Source organism: Sus scrofa, chromosome 1 (genome assembly GCF_054392235.1).
Source record: "Sus scrofa isolate SSC_HxYL_T2T_F1_AM1 chromosome 1, Sscrofa_HxYL_maternal_Yorkshire_Landrace_v2.0, whole genome shotgun sequence".
NCBI lineage: Eukaryota > Metazoa > Chordata > Mammalia > Artiodactyla > Suidae > Sus > Sus scrofa.
This window is the reverse complement of record NC_139383.1, coordinates 283,714,937-283,732,566: the sequence shown is the minus strand read 5'-3', so window position 1 is coordinate 283,732,566 and position 17,630 is coordinate 283,714,937. Positions and strand designations below refer to the sequence as shown.

The window sequence follows — 17,630 nt, the reverse complement described above, 5'->3', positions numbered from 1 at the left end:
CCTGACAAGGACACGGACATGAATGCGCAGGGGATGTACCTGCAGTGGGAACCTTGCGGTCACGTGGTCATCAGGCCCCAGTGCCGCCCCCACCGCCAGCACTCCCCTCCCCCTGCTGGGCCAGGATGTGGCAAATCCCCTCCAGAGATTAACCAGCCGCACCTGAGCCGCAAGGGGGTGGAACGACTCCAGCAGGGGCCCCCAGACTGTTCCAGGGCACAAATCCCTGGGCATCTGGCCCGAGAAGTGGAGTCCCAGGTGGCACTGCAGGCTCTGGCTCCAGCTCCGACCCTTTAAGAGCCCAGCTGTGCGGGGAGGCACAGAAGTGACCCACCAGGGTCCTTGTCCTGGTCCTGGGCAGCAGGAGGACCCTGGCACCGGGACGCCAAACAGTAATGGCACACAGAGGCCTGGCCAGAACCCACCAGAGGCTGGACTGTGACCCTGACCACAACACCTGCTGGTGCCTCCTCTGGCCAAGGCAGGCCCCCATCCCCCCTAGCATGTCCGGTGTCCCCATATGGCTCACCTGTGTCCCAAGACTGGCCCCAGAGGGTCCCCTCCGGCTGGGGCCCTGCCCTGCAGGTCAGCCGGCCCTTCTGAGGGACAGCTGCAAAGCCTCTGGCTCGCCACACACCCCCTCCACACTCCTGCCCCTTGGGGTTTACAGGGCCCCAGAGCTGCCACACTTGATGCCTCCAGACCCAGAACACACCATTCCTTCTGTCTGAAATGCTCTCCACATCTCGCATAAACCACCCCCAACCATTCTCAACTCCTACTTCTCTGTCAGGTAGGGCTGCCAGATTTAGCAAATAAAAATACAGGATGCCCAATGAAATTCAAATTCACCTAAACAACAAGTAACAGTTCAGTATGTCTTGCAAGCCTCCCCTCGGGCCTCCAGGAAAACACCGCCTCCTCCTGGAAGCCCTCCCAGGTGCACCCCCGACCCGCTGGACTCTCATAGCCCTTGCGCCATGTCCTGTCGTGTTTCCCCACCAAACCATGAATGCCAAGAGGGCTAGAAATCCATGCACCCAATCTGCCCACAAGACCTGGCACGAGACAGCTGCTCTACAAATACTTTCTGCATCAGGGAGGGAGGGGTGGCAGGGCGGCCCTAGGATGCTCTTGGCCAGACTCGCCCACACGGGCACCCAGGGTCCCCAGCCGTTCTCCCACCCCTGCCTGAGCCTCCTTCCCCAAGAGGGACCCAGCGCACGTCTCATGCCCATGCCCAGCTCCGTGGAACCGGAACACAGGAGACGCGAATCGAGGTGAGGGCAGCGAGCAGGCTGCTCTCCTTTATTCTGACGGCAACCATTACTTTAAATTAAGATCTGGGCTGCTCGGGCCCAGCCAGGGTCTGCTCAGGGGCGGTCTGGAAACAACGATAGCCCAACGTGGCTGCGTGGGCCACGGAGCCCCGGAGGGTGGCCGGGCCACGGGGATGTGGGGGACAGGAGCCCAGCCAGCGGAGGCTTTGAGCTCCGCGGAGCTCCTTCCTTGCCCAGCACATACACACCATGTATTTTTGAACAGAAGCGAAGCACTGGCTTTTTCCCCCACAGTGCCAAAAATAGCCCCATCTCCCGCCTTTGAACACGAATTTTTTGGTTTTCTACAAAGAGACAGGAGCGCGGGGCGGGGGGGGGGGGGGGGCTGGAAGGAGGGACCGTGCCGGCTGGCTGGACCCCTCCTCGTCTCCCCAGCCCCACTGGTGGAGAAAGGCTGGGGTCCTCGCTAGGCCTGACCAGCTCGGCCTCCCGGAGCCTGACTTCCCAAGACCCACCCTCCCAAGACGTGGCAAGCCCCCCATCACCCAGGCCAGGAGGTAGGAGGAGGCCAGACAAGTGGAAGGCCAAGACTCAAGATGGATGAGAAGGGGCGCTGTTCGTTCACTAGCTGGTTCGTTTATGGATGTATTTTTGCGTTCTTGCCAACGATCGTGCCCCAGGCTCCGTCCTCAGAGCGAGGCTGCAGCCGTGAGTCGAGGGGAAACCGGGCGCAGTCCCACCCTCGCGGCTCACAGCGGTGGAAAGAAGGCAGCTCAGACGCGTCTTCACCACCAGGCCAGGGGAGGGCCCTGGCTGGGCCCAGGGCGCCTCTGGGAAGGGGACCTTGGACACTGCTGGGCGAGGGGTGCTCCTGCCCAGAGTCCGAGGGAGGAGGCAAACGGAATATGCCAGACCTTTTTTTTTTTTTTTCTTTTTAGGGCTGCACCTGCAGCACATGGACGTTCCCAGGCTAGGGGCTGAATCGGAGCTACGGCTGCCGGCCTACATCACAGGCACAGCAACACCAGATCCGAGCCACATCTGTGACCTGCACTGCAGCTTGCGGCAATGCCAGATCCTTAACCCATTGAGCGAGGCCGGGGATCGAACCCACATCCTCACAGACACTATGGCGGGTTCTTAACCCGCTGAGCCACGATGGGAACTCCCTGCCAGGCCCTTTTGCCAATATCTTCACACTCACTCCACCCACCAACCTGGGGGGCGGGGTTATCAACATCTGCCCGTTTTACAGATGCAGTGAGGAGGCTTAACAGAAAAGGGCCTGGACCAAGATCCCAGAGCAAATGAGATGAGCTGGGGTTGGCACCCAGGCCCCAGGGGTCCCCAAGAAGGAGCTCCTGACACTGACAAGCCAGCTCAGCTCCTGCGCCCCTCCCCGCCAGGTCCCTAGAAGAGAAAGCAGAGGTTCCCATAGGATATGACCACAGGGCTGGGAAGTGGCGACCAGGGGATTTGAACCCAGCTCTGTCTGCCTCCAAATCCATAGTCCTTTCTGGGACCCGGATCAGCTTTTTAGTTTTTTTAAAAAAAAAAAAAAAAAGAGGCCACTTCCTGTCCCCAAAAGTTCAGAGCAATGGGGGAGCCAGGGGGGGCTGGAGAAAGAATGCCACTTCCTAGCTGAAAACCCAAGCCCGAAATAAAGAAAGCAGAGTGCTATTTCTGCCTTGGGTTAAACATTCCTCAAAGCCACATTCCTCCGCCCTCCTCCTTCTCCCCTGCCAGGGAATCCGAGCACAGTGGCCTGGATGCCCCGCCAGCTCCCCAGGGCCACTTCATGAGACCAGGAGTGCCGGGACCAGCAGCCGCCCTGCACCCAGCCTGGGCACCCCCAACCCAGGCTCCCTAGGTGGAAAGCACGCCTCCTAGGTGGCACCGTCAGGATCCCCTGGGGGCTGAAAAAAGTGACATCCCTTCTCACAGAGATGGGGACAGCTGGGGAAATTGAGATGCCGAGAGGGGTACCCAAGGCCACAGAAAGCCAGGCTGGAGCCAGGACCCCAGACTCTTGACCCTCTGGCAAGTCCCCCTCCCATCAGATTGCAGGTCAAGGGCACGGGGATGTCCTGCCCCAGTGGGCAGAGAAGCAGAACAGAGCACCACGTGGACAAACTTACACAGAGGGACTTACAGGCCTGCACTGTGCTCAGCTCCAGGCTGTGCACTGAACAAAAATCCAATCCACCAGACGTGTCCCAAACCTCAAGGAGCTCGCAGTCGCCCAGAGCACAGCCACCAGACCTCCAGACCCTAAGGTCCCCTCTGACACGGTGCCTCTGAGCACCACGTGGCACCTGTGAGGGCTCAGTCTCTTCCTTTGTCCAACAGATGCTTCTTGAGGCAGCCGAGGCATGCCAGGCACGAGCAGGGCAGGACGGCCTCCATTGCTTCATCCTCGTGCTGCCCCCGCTTCCCAACCCCAGCCGGCAGGGTCCCCGTGAGGGCAGGGAGCCTCATACGGTGGGGCACTGCTCCAGAGTTCCCAGCTTGGAAGGCTTCCTTGAGGTCAGCACAGCACCCCCACATGGTCAGCACCCAAGGTCTCCAGAAGGAGCAGAGGTAAGAAAGCCTCAGAGGCCTGGGTGCCACCCGGTCCCTCATCACTGCTCCCTGAACTTCTTCCAACCCTCCTCCTCCACCTCCCTGCAGGCCTCAGCTTGGCCTCCACCCCAGAGGAAGCCAGGCAGGGCTGCCCCAAGGCCCTGGCAGGAACCGGAACGTTAAGACCAAGAGGGCTGTGAGTTCCCAGATGGAAGGATCCCACCACCCCACTGGCTGACCTCACACCCAGCCCAGGAATCCAGGATGCTTGGCAGTGTCTGACACCCTGGCAGCTGCTTGGATGCTCCCAGCGACGGGGCACTCACTACCCTCGGCAGCCACTCCAAGATCACGAGGCTCACAGAGATCATGGGAGGTGGGCATGTGGTGGGAAGGGCATGGCTTTGGCAAGATCAAGATCTAAGCCTGAGCCCCAGCTTGGCCACCGACTGGCTGGGAGGTCTTGGGCATGTCCTTGAACCTGCCTGGGCCTCCAGTGCATCATCTGTAAAATGGGCATAATAGTCCCTACTTCCAGGGTTGTGATGAGAACACAAGGAAGGAAGATCTGTGCTCAGTACACCTGGCACCAAGTGCCCACCGGGTACCCGAAAGTCTTCACGACTGTCTCTCCTCCCAGTGCTATTTGCCCACCGCTTGAGGGCTGAGGGGCTCCTGGAGGCCACCAAGGCCAGGGCAGTAGGGGACTGAGACATGGCAGCCACATTACCTGGCCGAGGAGCAGGCAGTTGCGCCATCAGGCTTCAGATTCGGGCCCCGGCCTGTCTGTGCCTTCCCCCCCATTCCCCACCCCCCTGTGTGCATCTGCATCACAACCTGCTCAGACCTGCCCTCACACACACCAGCGTGCCAGCTCACCCACTCCTGACACACGCCACGACCCCGTCACTCACCCTCGAGCATGCCCACGTGAGCCCGGGCTGCACACCCACGCTCGCTCACGCTCCCCTGCACGCCTCCAGCACAGCTTCTCGGGGCCCCCCCACCCCCCACCCCCACAGGGCCCCTCACCACAGCCAGGGGTCAAACTCCTCGGCGCCACTCACCAGGTGTGTGGCCCCAGGCCAGCTCCGGTGCTCTCTGAGCCTCAGTTTCCCCATCTGTAAAGTGGGGACCACACAGGATGCCCGGGAGGAGTGGGTGATGAACACAGGAGCACTGGGCTGGGCCTGCGTCCCACGTGCTTAATGCCAGACTCCCGGCCTGGGGACAGCCTCTGATCCTTACACATTGCTGGTAAGAGTTCCCCTCGCCACGGAGGAGCTAAGGGGACGCCAGAGCCACGCCCGTACTAGGTGAAGTAAGCCAGAAAGAGAAAGACAAACACCACACGATAGCGCTCATTTGCGGAATCTAAAATACGGAACGGATGATCCTGTCGAAAGATAAACAACAAACAAACACACAAAAACCAAAAATGGATCAGAGCCCAGAAGCGCAGACTTGGGGCTCCCAAGGGGGGAAGGGGAGGGAGTGGGACGGATGGGCCTTTGCGGGGTGTGGGCGACACACACTGTAACATCTGGAACGGATGGACAGTGGGCTCCTACTGTCCGCACAGGGAACTGTGTGTGACCGGGTCACTCTGTTGTACAGCAGACCTGGACGAAACACCCTAAGTCCACTACACTTTAACGATGATGATAATAACGAAGGGGGAAAAAACCAAATTCAGTGTTTCTGCTGTTTCTCACGTTACATGCAACAGCCCTGTGTTATGAGACAATTTTTTCTTTCTTTTTTTTTTTTTTTGGCCTCACCCGTGGCATGCAAAAGTTCCCAGGCCAGGGATCGAACCTGAGCCACAGCAGTAACACAGCCTTAACCCACTGAGCCACAAGGGAACTCCTGTTATGAGGCTATTATCATCCCCAATGCACAGATGAGAAAACTGAGGCATCCAGAGATTTAAGATTGTGACGGTGGCTGAGACAGCCTGAGAGCCCAAGTCATCAGACACCAGAGCCCGAGGCTGCTCGGCCCCGGGGGGCCCAGGAGCAGCCACCACAGAAGTCTCACCATCTGGGTATCTTAACTCATACAGAGAGGGAAACTGAGGCCCAGAAGGAACTAGAGATTCTTTTTTTTTTTTTTCTTTCATTTTTAGGGCCGCACCTGCAGCATATGGAAGTTCCTAGGCTAGGGGTCCAATCAGAGCTACAGCTGCCGGCCTACACCCCAGCCACAGCAATGCCAGATCTGAGCCATGTCTGCGACCCACACCACAGTTCACGGCAACGCCAGATCCTGAACTCACTGAGCAAGGCCAGGGATGGAATCTGTATTCTCATGGATGCTATGTCAGGTCCTTCACCTGCCGAGCCACAACGAGAACTCTCAGGACTCATGGTTATAAAGTGAGTGTCCAGGCTGTGATGGTTCCAGGACAGAACCCCAGGCAGGTGCGTCTCTGGGCCTCCAGACCCACGTCCACACAGGATCCTAAACCCCGCATCCCAGAGCCGACCTTCCCACCCCAACTCCCAGGGCAGAGTAATCCAGCCTCCAACCAGCCAGGCTAAGCACAGAAACCACCCGAGTCTGTCACTCACTCCCAGTTCAGCCAAGGGCCCAGGACAGCCTACCCTGTGACCTCCTGGGGGGCGGGATGGCCAAGACTCCCGGTCCCCTGAATCTGACGGCCATGCAGCCTCCTTCTGATGAGGGCGTTTACTGAGCCCTAACTGCGCGTCAGTCCCTATGCCTGATGACACCAGGCTCCCAGGACTCAGAGGGGTGGGGGGCTCACCGGGGTCCCATGGCCAGCAAGCTGACCCTCAAGCCCTCACCACTCTGCTGTCTTGCCCCAGAGTGGGGATCTGACCCCAACTTCATGTTACCTGGACACTTGGTGTGTTCATTTATGACAATCTCTGCCCTGTAGATAAGCCACACTCGAGATGTGCAGTGTTTCCTATCATAATGAACGGAAGAAAGACCCTCTTTTTTTTTTTTTTTCTCCGCTTTTTAGGGCTATGCCTGCACCATATGGAGGTTCCCAGGCTAGGGGTCTAATCAAAGCCAAAGCTGCCAGCCTGCACCAGAGCCACAGCAACTGGAGACCCGAGCCACATCTGCGACCTACACCATAGCTCACGGCAACGCCGGATCCTTAACCCACTGAGCAAGGCCAGGGATCGAACCTGCAACCTCATGGTTCCTAGTCGGATTCATTTCCACTGAGCCACGACGGGAACGCCCCCTCTTTTTAATTTATCTGGTTTTTTTCTTTACTGGAGAACAAGAGTTTTGTAGGACAAGATGAACCCTATCAATTTCAATGAAGAAAGCAAGGCATTCCCATCTGCAACCCAACGGCCAAACCCATCATGGCACCATGAGAGGCACCAACAGCAATCAGCAGTCCATTCCTGCCCTGCGGACTCGCCATGTGACCTGGGAGAGCTACTTCTCTCTGGGACACAACTGGTCCATTAGCAAAATAAGGGCACTGGACTACATGACCCCAAAGTCTCCTTTAGCTCAAAGATTCCAGGATTCCCATCATGGCTCGGTGGTAACAAAGCCAACTGGTATCCATGAGGACTCAGGTTCCATCCCTGGCCTTGCTCAGTGGGTTAAGGATCCAGCATTACCATGAGCTGTGGTGTAGGTCGCAGACGCAGCTCAGATCCAGTGTTGCTATGGCTGTGGTTAGGCCAGCAGCTAGCTCCGATTTGACCCCTAGCCTGGGAACTTCCATAGGCTGCGGGTGCAGCCCTGAAAAGACAAAAAAAAAAAAAAAATTCCAGAACTCCATTTCATAGTAATCAAATAAATGAACATTGAGACAGTGAGCTACTCTTTTCTTCCCCTTAAAGTTGGCCATTATTGAGAAAAACAATAATACCCGGTGCTGGCAAGGATGCAGGAAAACAAGCACACTCTCATCCACTTTTGCTGCAAATATAAATGGGAACATAATTTGTGGAGAGCAATTGGACAAACTTTTCAATCAAAAGCCTTTTAAGATGTGTCCAGCCTTTAATGCCACTACTTCATTTGGGGAACTTTGTCTTCAAGAAGAGAGATGTGCAAAGATTTTCTACAAAGATGTTCATGCCAAGATCTAGTACAGACATGCTTGTCACAGCACCATTTGTATCGGAGGAAGCAAAAGTAACCTAACTGTCCAAAGGCCGGGGATTAAATAAAATATGTTGCATTCATATGAGGTCCCATGTAAAAAGCATGTTTTAGAAGGGCAGTTAGCGATGGGGCAAACATTTGCAATTGTCGGATTTTTAAAAGTTCAGAAGTATATAATCCAAAAATAAAAAGGAAGTGATCCAAAATTTATAAGCTGTACCAAGCCCTGTGGAGTCTTCCGTTTAAACACATGTCGGATCTGCCCTTGACGTCATCCCCACGGATACCCCCGTTCATTGCCATGATCTGCCAGCTCCGATTACAACCTTCCCCTCGAATCCATCCTTTGGACCAGGGGCTAGGATGATGTCCAAACCCAATCTGCCGTGTCCACCACCTCCGTCCATGAACTCCCACCCATGTTGGGAAAGGACCAAACCCCTTCCTGCGGCCTTTGGGGCCCTGGGTGAGGGGTGGCGTGAGCCTGGCCCACCGGCCTGCTGCATCGCCCTTGGCCTGTGATCTGCCCCAGAAGGGCTCAGGCCTGGCCTTGGGAGCAAAGGAAGCTGCATTTGATCCCAAGGCCAAGGCCAGGAGAAAGGGCTCTCGCCTGACACTGTGAGATGTGAGATGCCAGAACTCTCTGGAGTAAGAGTGGGGACAGATGGAGCCGGAGGAGGCAGAAAGAGCCGGAAAAGGTGTGAGGACGAGGAGGCCCCCAGGGAGTCCCTGCCCCTCTCTGGCCTCTGCTTCTCTCAACAGGGGGTGGGCTTTAAACCACTGGGACCCATCCTGCTCCAGAGGACAGAGGACTTGCCCCCAAGGAGCAGTGGCCACCAGGAGAGGTTACAAGGGTGCCCTCGGAAGCAGGCGCCACGCTAAAGCCTTCAAATGCCTTAAGTGGCCCTCCCATCACTGGGGCCCCTGCGATGCTCGTTTTCAGGGGAGGAAGACGAAACTCCGTGAGACAGGGCTGCCAAGGAAAGGCCCAGAACCTGGACACATCTGGCCCCCGGGGTCTACCTCCCTCCTTGAGGCTCTGTGATTAAACAGCCCCTATGCTCCTTCCGGCCCACGCTCGGACCTCAAAGCCTTCTCCCCTTTAGAATCACAGGGTCACGTGGCCGAGCTCTGCAGATGCGCAAACTGGTGCTCAGAGAGGGTAAATGACTTGCCCAAGGTCACGGAGTCCGAGTGAGGACCCAGCCCCATTCTCCAGGATACTGAGTTCGTTTCTAACATCAGACTGGCGACGTCTTACCCAGATGCACAGCCCGGCTTGCAGAGTCTAACCTCGATCCCTCCTGCTGCTGCTCTGTTTAGCCTTCCGCGGAGTCAGGGCCTCCAGGCCTTAGCCGCGTGCACACGGGGTGCAGAGGGATTGTAGAAGCCACCTCCCTCCCCACCCCACCCCACCCCAGGGCCTTCTCTCTCCTGGGTGGCCCTGGCACCCTCCACACTCCAATTCCCTCATCTATCTTAAGACGGGTGCCAGATACACCCCCCCACCCCCCAAGACAAAGTCTTGTGCTCTCTGGTGGAGCTGAGTTGGGTGGGGGAAGGGACAATCAGAGAACAGTCCTTCTCTAGGAAAAAACCCTCATGGGACCCTCTGCAAAGTCAGAGAGACCGGTAACATCCAGCCTCTCTCAACCAGCCTCCTAACCCCAAGCGGGGGTCCCGTGGCTCTGGGTCCCAAAGGCCTTCACTGCCAACCCCCCCGACCCCCCTCTCCCTCCAGATGCTCCTCCCTCCACCCTTCTGGGCATCAAGGGAAAGGCCGCAGGGTCTCAAGCAAGGCCAAGGCCGAGCCAGGGCTGACCAAGGGTGACAGGGAGGAGGGCACCTCCTCTGAGTCCTGGACAGAGGGTCCATGGGGAGAGCCAACAAGCTGGACTAAAGTGGACCCAACCGCCTTGGGCCCAGAAGCCTTTAAAAAGGATGCAGCTCAGACCACGACAAAGGGCACAAGCTCGGTTTTCCGGACAATCTGGCTGGTCTCCACCTGAGAATAGGAATTATGACTCTCTCAATCACGTCTCCATCTCTGTGCCCAGCACAGAGTGGGTATTCAAGGAATGGCAGGTCAGGGCAGCTTCAAAATTAACAAGGGGGGGCGGCGGGAGAGGGGCTGCTGCTGGACGTAAAACAAGAACTTGCTAGGATTTGTGCCAACTAAAGGCCCCACCTTTCTTTTTCTTTCTTTCTTTTTTTGGGCCAAATCCTAGACACGTGGAAGTTCCCAGGCCACGGATCAAATCCAAGCTGCGACCACAAGCTACACCACGGCTGTGACAACCCAGGCCATGAACCCACTGTGCTGGCTGGGGGGTCAAACCCATGCCTCTGCAACAACCCAAGCTGCTGCAGAGATAACTCCGGATCCTTAAGCCACCGGGCTGCCGCAGGATCTCCGGGTCGCCCTTCTATGCCTCCTGTGTGCCAGGCACAGAGACCAGGGCAGAAGGAAGCTTCCTCTGCAGAGATGAACTTCACCCATGAGCTATATTTACTACCGGTTCAAGATGAAGCCCAGCCGTGCAGCCAAAGCAACGATGTGGGAGTTCCTGGTCGTGGCTCAGTGGTTAACGAATCTGACTAGGAACCATGAGGTTGCGGGTTCCATCCCTGGCCTCACTCAGTGGGTTAAGGATCTGGCATTGCCGTGGGCTGTGGTGTAGGTTGCAGACGAGGCTCAGATCCAGCGTTGCTGTGGCTCTGGCGTAGGCCGGCAGCTACAGCTCCAATTCGACCCCTAGCCTGGGAGTCTCCATATGCCGCGGGTGCGGCCCTAGAAAAGACAAAAAAAAAACCTCAAAAATACAAAAAAACAACGATGTGAACGACAAGTGCGTCATGCATAAGGACCCCTTACCATACGCCTCATGCCGTGCTGCATGCAAAGCATCTTGTTGCCTCTTCATGTGCCCTCGGAGCCGGGTACCCTGAGCACACCCATACTGCAGATGAGGAAACTGAGGCTCGGCTAGGTGAAGGGCTGGCCTGTCCCCTAGCCTGGGCACCCAGGGTGACAACATCTCACCAACAAGCTGAACCAAAGTGGGCTGCTGGCCACACCGAGCACTGTTCTAGGAGTCCCAGCTGAGCGGGACCTTCATCTCTTGCAAACTGCCTGTCTCCCCTGGATGGAAACTGGGCCAGAAAGGGTGAGGGCTGGCTTACGGGGCATCAATGTCTTACAAAGTCTTGCCTGCAGGGGGGGGGGGGGGAAATATCGGCTCTGCCGTGGTGAGCCTGATGGATGGAGGGGTTGAGCCTGGCCAAATCCAGATGCGTCTAGCGAGGGCCGCACAGCTGGGGCTTTGAGACCCCCTTCTGCTTCCTCACACACATACAGCCCACCGAGTCCTTCCCGGAGAGCAGGAGACTCACGACCAAGGCTGACAGCCAGCACTGACTCGGGTGTGCACATCAGGCAGGGGTGGGGGGTGTCCTCTCTGAGCCCCACTCGTCATCGTGGCTGGCTGCGGGACACCCAAGGTGGCCTAGGACACTAGGTGATGCTTACACATGCCAGGACCCCCAGAACCCGTTGTGGGTCTTCCACTGGGACTCCTCGGAACCAGGGTTGGCATGACAAACACTCGTCAAGGATACAAACTCCTGAGCCCGGACTCTTAAGATTCTGAAATCTGGGGTGGGGGGCGAGCAGACCCAGGCACCTGGCTATGCCACGGGTTCTCCAGGAGATCCTGTCACTTGAGAGGCCTCCCTGGGGGCTCCTCTCCAGACCCCGTACGGTACCCAGAATCCCCTAAACAAAGAGCAGATGGCTCCTCGCCCTGTCACTAGGAAGCCCATCTGGGGGGCCTTAGGACAGGCTGCATGGAGGCTTTCTCTGCTGTTCTGCTGTGAGACTTTTCATGCAACAGATACCTGTGGCCCTACTAAGAGCCGGTGCCACCAGACCAGGGCTTGCGCTGGAAGCTGGTATCAGCCAGGGAGACAGACAAGAGGCTCTTGAGCCCACTCTCACCTCCCCAGCCCAAACCCCGCAAGAGCTCCAGAGGAAAAGTACCTGGCTAACCATCTCCCTCACCGAAACTGTTCCATGTCTCCAAAGGCCTTTAAAAACAGGCCGGCCCAGCCCCGCACCACAGGGCTGGTTCCTAACCTGGCCTTGTTGACTAACTTCTCCCCAAAGTTGAATGATCTGCCCGGAGAGGGGGACGGGGACAAAATGGCTGTCCCAGGCGCCTTCCCGTCCAGGGTCCACTATTGCCGGCTTAGAGCAAGAATCGGAAAGAGACGCAGGGGAGAAAAACCCTTCTGCGCATCTCAGCCTGAGCTTGGAGGGCTCCCAAGGGACATGACTTGGGAGCCAGACAGACCTGAGTTCAAGTCCTGGCACCACCCAGGGACAGGCCTGTGGGGTCGTGGGCCACGGGGCAGTGGTGTGGATTCAATGCACCCCTGTGATGCAAGGCGCTCTGCGCGTGATGTGATCCAGAAGCAGGAAGCCTGGCTTCCCTCGGCTCACAGGTGGCTCCCCTGCTCCCCCCATAATGGGCCCAAGCCCACCCCTCCCTTTAGAGCCCCGGTGCCCTCTGCCTCCCCAAGCACAAGGGCCCCGGGAAGCCCCATGAACAGACAGCTACGGGCCACGTCTGGAGGGAGCCAAAGGCCCAGCACATCTCACAAAACAGCAGCCAATCTAGGAAGGCCCGCCCACCCCCCCTTGGGAAGAGCAGCAGGGATGGAGTCCCTGGTCCTCAGAGCCTTATTCACCCCTTCAAGGGGGAGCTCTAGGGCTGTGAGCGCCTTGCTGCAGAATTCCACTGGAGAAGGGCCAGCACCCCTCAGCAGACTAGTACCCACCCAGGAAAGCCCCCTTCGGGCCAAGCACATCGGGGCGGGGGGCATGGCGCTAAAGTGTAGGCTTGGACGGACCTGCAGATGTGCCCAGAAGGCCAACGGAGGGGGGGAGGGGGGAGCAGAGGTTGTGCAATGCACCACCAGAAGCTGCCTCCCAAGCCTCACCAACGCGTGGGGTTGGTGGTCGATGGGCCGCCCCCAGGGAGGGTGCCCAGCGGCTGGACCCACGCAGCTGCCTGGGTCCCAGAGCCCCTGCCCCCTTCCAAGCCAGACACCCAGGCAGAAGCCCTTCCAGACCACTCAGCAGCCCTTCTCCTGACCCCCCCCCCCAAAGAAAGATTGTGCGATCAGGGCCCAGTGCCTTTAACCCCTGGCATGCTGGGGCATCTTCCCTTTGCAGGGAAGGGAGAAGTCTGGTGTGGAGAAACTGGAGCCTGGAGAGGAGCGAAGTTGGGCAGCAGAGATCCTGAGACATCTGAAAGTGACAGACCCTCCTCGCAGGGGTGCCCGGGATGATCAAATGATGCGATCCGCCCGATCACCCTGGGCTGCAGAAACCCATTTCCCGGTCAGGCTGATAGAGACAGAAAGGGGGAGGTGAAAGAGGGCCGGAGGAGAATTCAGCCTGTAAATCCTGCAGCCACCAGGGTGCCCAGGACCCTTCACCTCCACCGCTGCCTCTGCCACAAGCTCCCTGACAAGTCTCGCCGTCCCCCCCTCTCCACACACACACGCGATCGGGCCGGGGAGGGGGCGACAGGCCAACCTCGCAACAGCGGCAGCGGCGGCGGCGGCAGCTGCAGCAGCAGTGGCGGCAGCATCGTGATGCATGAATCACCCGCCCGCTGCTGCCCGTGCCAGTCCGCTGAGCGGCCGAGTCGGAGCCACCTCGCCACCAGGCGCCCCCTCCCCGGCCCACCGCCCCTCGCCCTGGCACGGCCCTGCCCTTTCGGACAGCTCTGCAGGGAAGGGGCCGCGGGTGGGCTGAGGCTTCCCCCTCCGGCCTGGGGTGGCCCGGCGCACACTGACAGGCGGCACACGTCCCGGGCGCGCGTGGGGGCGGGGGGTGCCCTAGAACAATAGGGCCAGGTGCGGGGCTGGGGGCGCGGCCGCGAGCTTTCCGAGGGGCCCGGGGCGGGGCCAGGGCAGGGGATGGCCTAGGCCGGGCGGCGGCGTCGAGGGCAGCGGACGCGGGGGTGGGGGCGGGGGCTGGGCCCCGCGCGTTGGGGGAGGGGCGCGAGGGGGCGGGGGACGCGCCCGGGAGCGCGGGGCGGGGGTCCCGGCGCGCGCACTCACAGTAGGTTTTCCTGGTCAGCTCCTCCACAACTTCAGGCTTCAACTTGCTGTTGGATTTCCCCATCCTCGGCGGCCGCGGCCCCCGCGCCCCGGGCCGGACCCCGTCGGGGCGCCCAGCGAGAGCGGCGGGGCCGGGGCGGGGCGCGCGGGGGGCCGGCGGGCCGGGCTGGGCCGGGACGGGGCCGCGCCTTTGTCTGCACCGGGCCCGCGGGTCCGGGGCGCGGGGCTCCGGCGCGCAGCGCTGTGCGGCCCGGGGCGCGGGGCAGCCGCTCGGCAGGCCCGGGCCGTCCGGCCGCCGCCCTCTCCGGGCGCCGCGGCGCGGAGCTGCGCTGGGCTGGGCGCCGACGCGGCCGCGGTGTCGCCGCGGTCGTCCCTGGTTACTGAGCTCCGCGGCACATGCTCGCTGCTGCGCTCCCTCTCGCCGCCGCCCCTGCGCTCCCCGCCTCCCGCCTCCCGCCTCCCGCCCGCACCGGCGCGCCAGGGGTGGACCCGGAGCCGCCACTCAGCGCCCGGCGCCACCTCCCGCCCCGCACCCGCCCGGCCGGGCCTGCGCCCGCGGATCGGCGGGCCCGCAGCGGGGCGCCCCCGGCCTCCTGGGTCCCCGGGCGGGAGGGCGAGGTCATCCCCGCCGCCTCCCGCGCTGCGATACGCGGCGCTCCGGCCCCCCCCGCCCCTCCCCCCGGGCGGAGCCGGGCGGGGGAGGGCCCGGAAGAGCTGACGTGAATGAGGCCGAGTCCCTGCCCGGAGAAATTCATTCATTCGACACGGATTTGCTGGGGACGCCGAGGACCCGGACAGGCTCGGTCCCGGCCCTCACGGGGCGGGGGCGGGAGAGGGGAGGACACGGCTCTGCAGAGTGTCACATGTGGTGGTGGGGGGCACCTCCCGCGCCTGGAAAGGTGACCTCCAAGCCCAGGGGAGAGGGAGGGGTGGCTGGGAACGCGTTCCAGAACCAGAAAACCTGGAGGAAGGAAGGATGAGGCCCGAACCCCAGGGAAAGCGCCTCTCCGTGCCCTGGGCTGCAGCCACAGGCCTCAGGGTGACAAGAGCCGGGGAGAAGGGCCAGGGCCGGAGGGGACAGGCCTGCCCTCTCCCCCAGGAGCTGGGCCTCTGGAATTTCAGCAAGGAGGTAGCGGGGTCAGATCTGCCGCCTCCACTTCTCTGGCCTCAGTGTGGACAGGAGCTCAGGGCAGGAGCTGTGGCCCAGATCGGTGGCCTCAGGATGGACACCCGGATGGACAGAGGCATGGGGGGGAATCTGCGTGGCTTTCCCCGGCCACCCCACCCATGACGGCAACATGTTGTGACCTCTCCCAGCCCCATCCTGGCTCTCTCTTTTCTTCTCATTAGCAACTATCATAGACCTCACCCTTCACAGTGTACGTTCTATTCTGTTTTTTCTTTTTTTCTTTTCTTTTTTTTTTTTTTTTTTTTTTTTTTTTTTTTGTGGCATGTGGAATTTCCTGGGCCATTGACCTGCAGCAATGCCAGATCCTTCAACCCACTGCGCCGGGCCGGGATTGAACCCCCACCTCCTTAGCAACCCGAGCCGCTGCAGTTGGATTCTTCACCCACTGTGCCATAGTGGGAACTTCCGTCTGTTTTATTCTATTCATTGTGTCTTGCTGTCTCCTCTTCTAGAGTATGAGCCCCTACCCCCTGGGGGGGGGGGGGGATTCTTGTCTTATTTGCAGAAGTATCTCCAGCCCCTGGAAGGCACCTGACTTGCAGTGGTCATTCAGCAAAGGTCTGGGAATGAGTGAAGGGCCGACGGAGACAGGTCACCAGCTCTGGGGGCCTGGGGGTGAACAGAGTGAGGCAGGAAGCGGCAGCCCTCCCTCATGGGCAGTGGGGATGAGGTGGTGGGTGTGGTCTTTTTGTCCCCCCTCTTGGCACCGTGCTCAGACCTCACAGCACCCAGGAAGCATAGAAGAACCTGGAAGACAGAGCCACCCTGCCTCTCAGCCCCCACATGCCTCCTCCCCCTCCAGCCACACTCCATTGAGCATCCCCCCCCACCCCTGTCCAAAGGCCTTGACTACTGGGTCTATCTGGGTCGAGCCCCAGGCTTCAGGAAGCCTTCAGATGGGGGTATACTTGCTGGCCTCCTGGGGCTGATTCTGTAAAGGAAATGGGCACAGACCCCCCAAGAGCCAGAGGGATCTGGTTTAGCTTTGGGAACGGGATGTCCCCACCATGAGAAATGACTCAGAATGATCAGCAGGGAGGGACCCGCGGTGAGGGGCTCGGAGCTGGCCGGAGCAGCCCCAGCGTCCTGCCTGGGAGGAGGCAGCCAGCGTGGGGACCAAGGCCTGGTCGCCAGACAGTGATGACAGTAGCAGTCTAAGCCCTGTAGAAATCCAGGGGCTCCTCTGTATTTCTTGCCCACTGCCCATGTGCCAGGCTCTGGGGACACTGCCATGACCATTTCTTCAGGGAGCCCAAGGACCCCTCGCCTGCCTACCTCGCCTGCGGTCCCCAAATCACACTGATGACAAACACCATGAAAGGAACAGGGAGAGGGCTCTGGGGGACCATGCACAGAAACTCCTGTGGGGGCGGGGAGGTTCCTGGGGGCTCCACAGAGTCCCTCTGTCATTCGGCAGGTATTCACTGCGCACCCACTGTGTGCCAGGCCTTGGAGAACATAAGCAGAACCTCTGCGGTCTTGGGGCTTACAGTTAATGAGGGGAGAGTGATGTAAGCTAGAAATAGGAGTTCCCACTGTGGCTCAGTGGGTTAAGAACCTGACTGGTATCCACGAGGTCACAGGTTCGATCCCTGGCCTCGCTCAAGGGGTTAAGGATCCAGCGTTGCCCTGAGCTGTGGTGTAGGTCGAAGACAACTCAGATCCCGAGTTGCTGTGGCTGTGGTGTAGACCAGCGGCTACTCCAGTTTGACCCCCTAGCCTGGGAACTTCTATATGCCACAGGTGTGGCCCTAAAAAGACCAATACATAAATAAATAAACAATAAAAAAAATTCATGAGTAAGGTATATTCTGTCAGAGGTAAAACTAAAATGCTCACAATAAGGCAGGGAAGGGGTGGGGTGGGAGGTGTGAGATGTTTACTGGGGCAGAGGCCCGACTCGGGAGGTGCTATATGAACAAGGACCCAAAGAAGCGAGGCGCCCGGCAGTGGAGCTCAGCCTGTGGCCCGACAAGGACACAGCGAGGTGTGGCTTAGGGAGCAAAGCAGAGATGGAGATGAGGTCCCCGAATGGAGTGGATGCAGGTGCGAGAAAAAGAGAGCCTGAATCAAGGTCAAGGACGTTGACTTGAGCCACTGGAAGGATGGTTTCCATTTGCTGCAGTGGAGAGCGGCCAGGTTTGGCGGTGGGGAGAGGAGTCCAGTTCTGGACCGAGAGGTAGGAAGTGCTTTTCATGAGACATCCCGGTGGCGATGCCGAGGAAGCAGGCGATGCCTGGAGGTCACGGACAGATGCAGGCTGCAGGAGTCAGCTGGGAGTCATCCTGGCGGAGATGGAATGAAAGCCCTGCGACAGGATAAGATCACTAAGGGACTCTAAGGGTCGGGGAGACAGA

The 17,630-nt window shown here is 59.5% G+C and overlaps 1 protein-coding gene across 1 annotated transcript in view; it reads right to left on the bottom strand.

The window, feature by feature from the left end:
* Positions 1 to 14,494, bottom strand: part of NCS1 (neuronal calcium sensor 1) — a 60,026-nt gene extending 45,532 nt beyond the window's left edge. The window contains exon 1 of the mRNA XM_003122241.6: positions 14,085 to 14,494. Coding sequence (XP_003122289.2) covers positions 14,085 to 14,148 — 64 coding nt within the window. The 5' untranslated portion in view covers positions 14,149 to 14,494. The remainder of the gene's footprint in view (positions 1 to 14,084) is intronic.
* Positions 14,495 to 17,630: the final 3,136 nt, after the last annotated feature.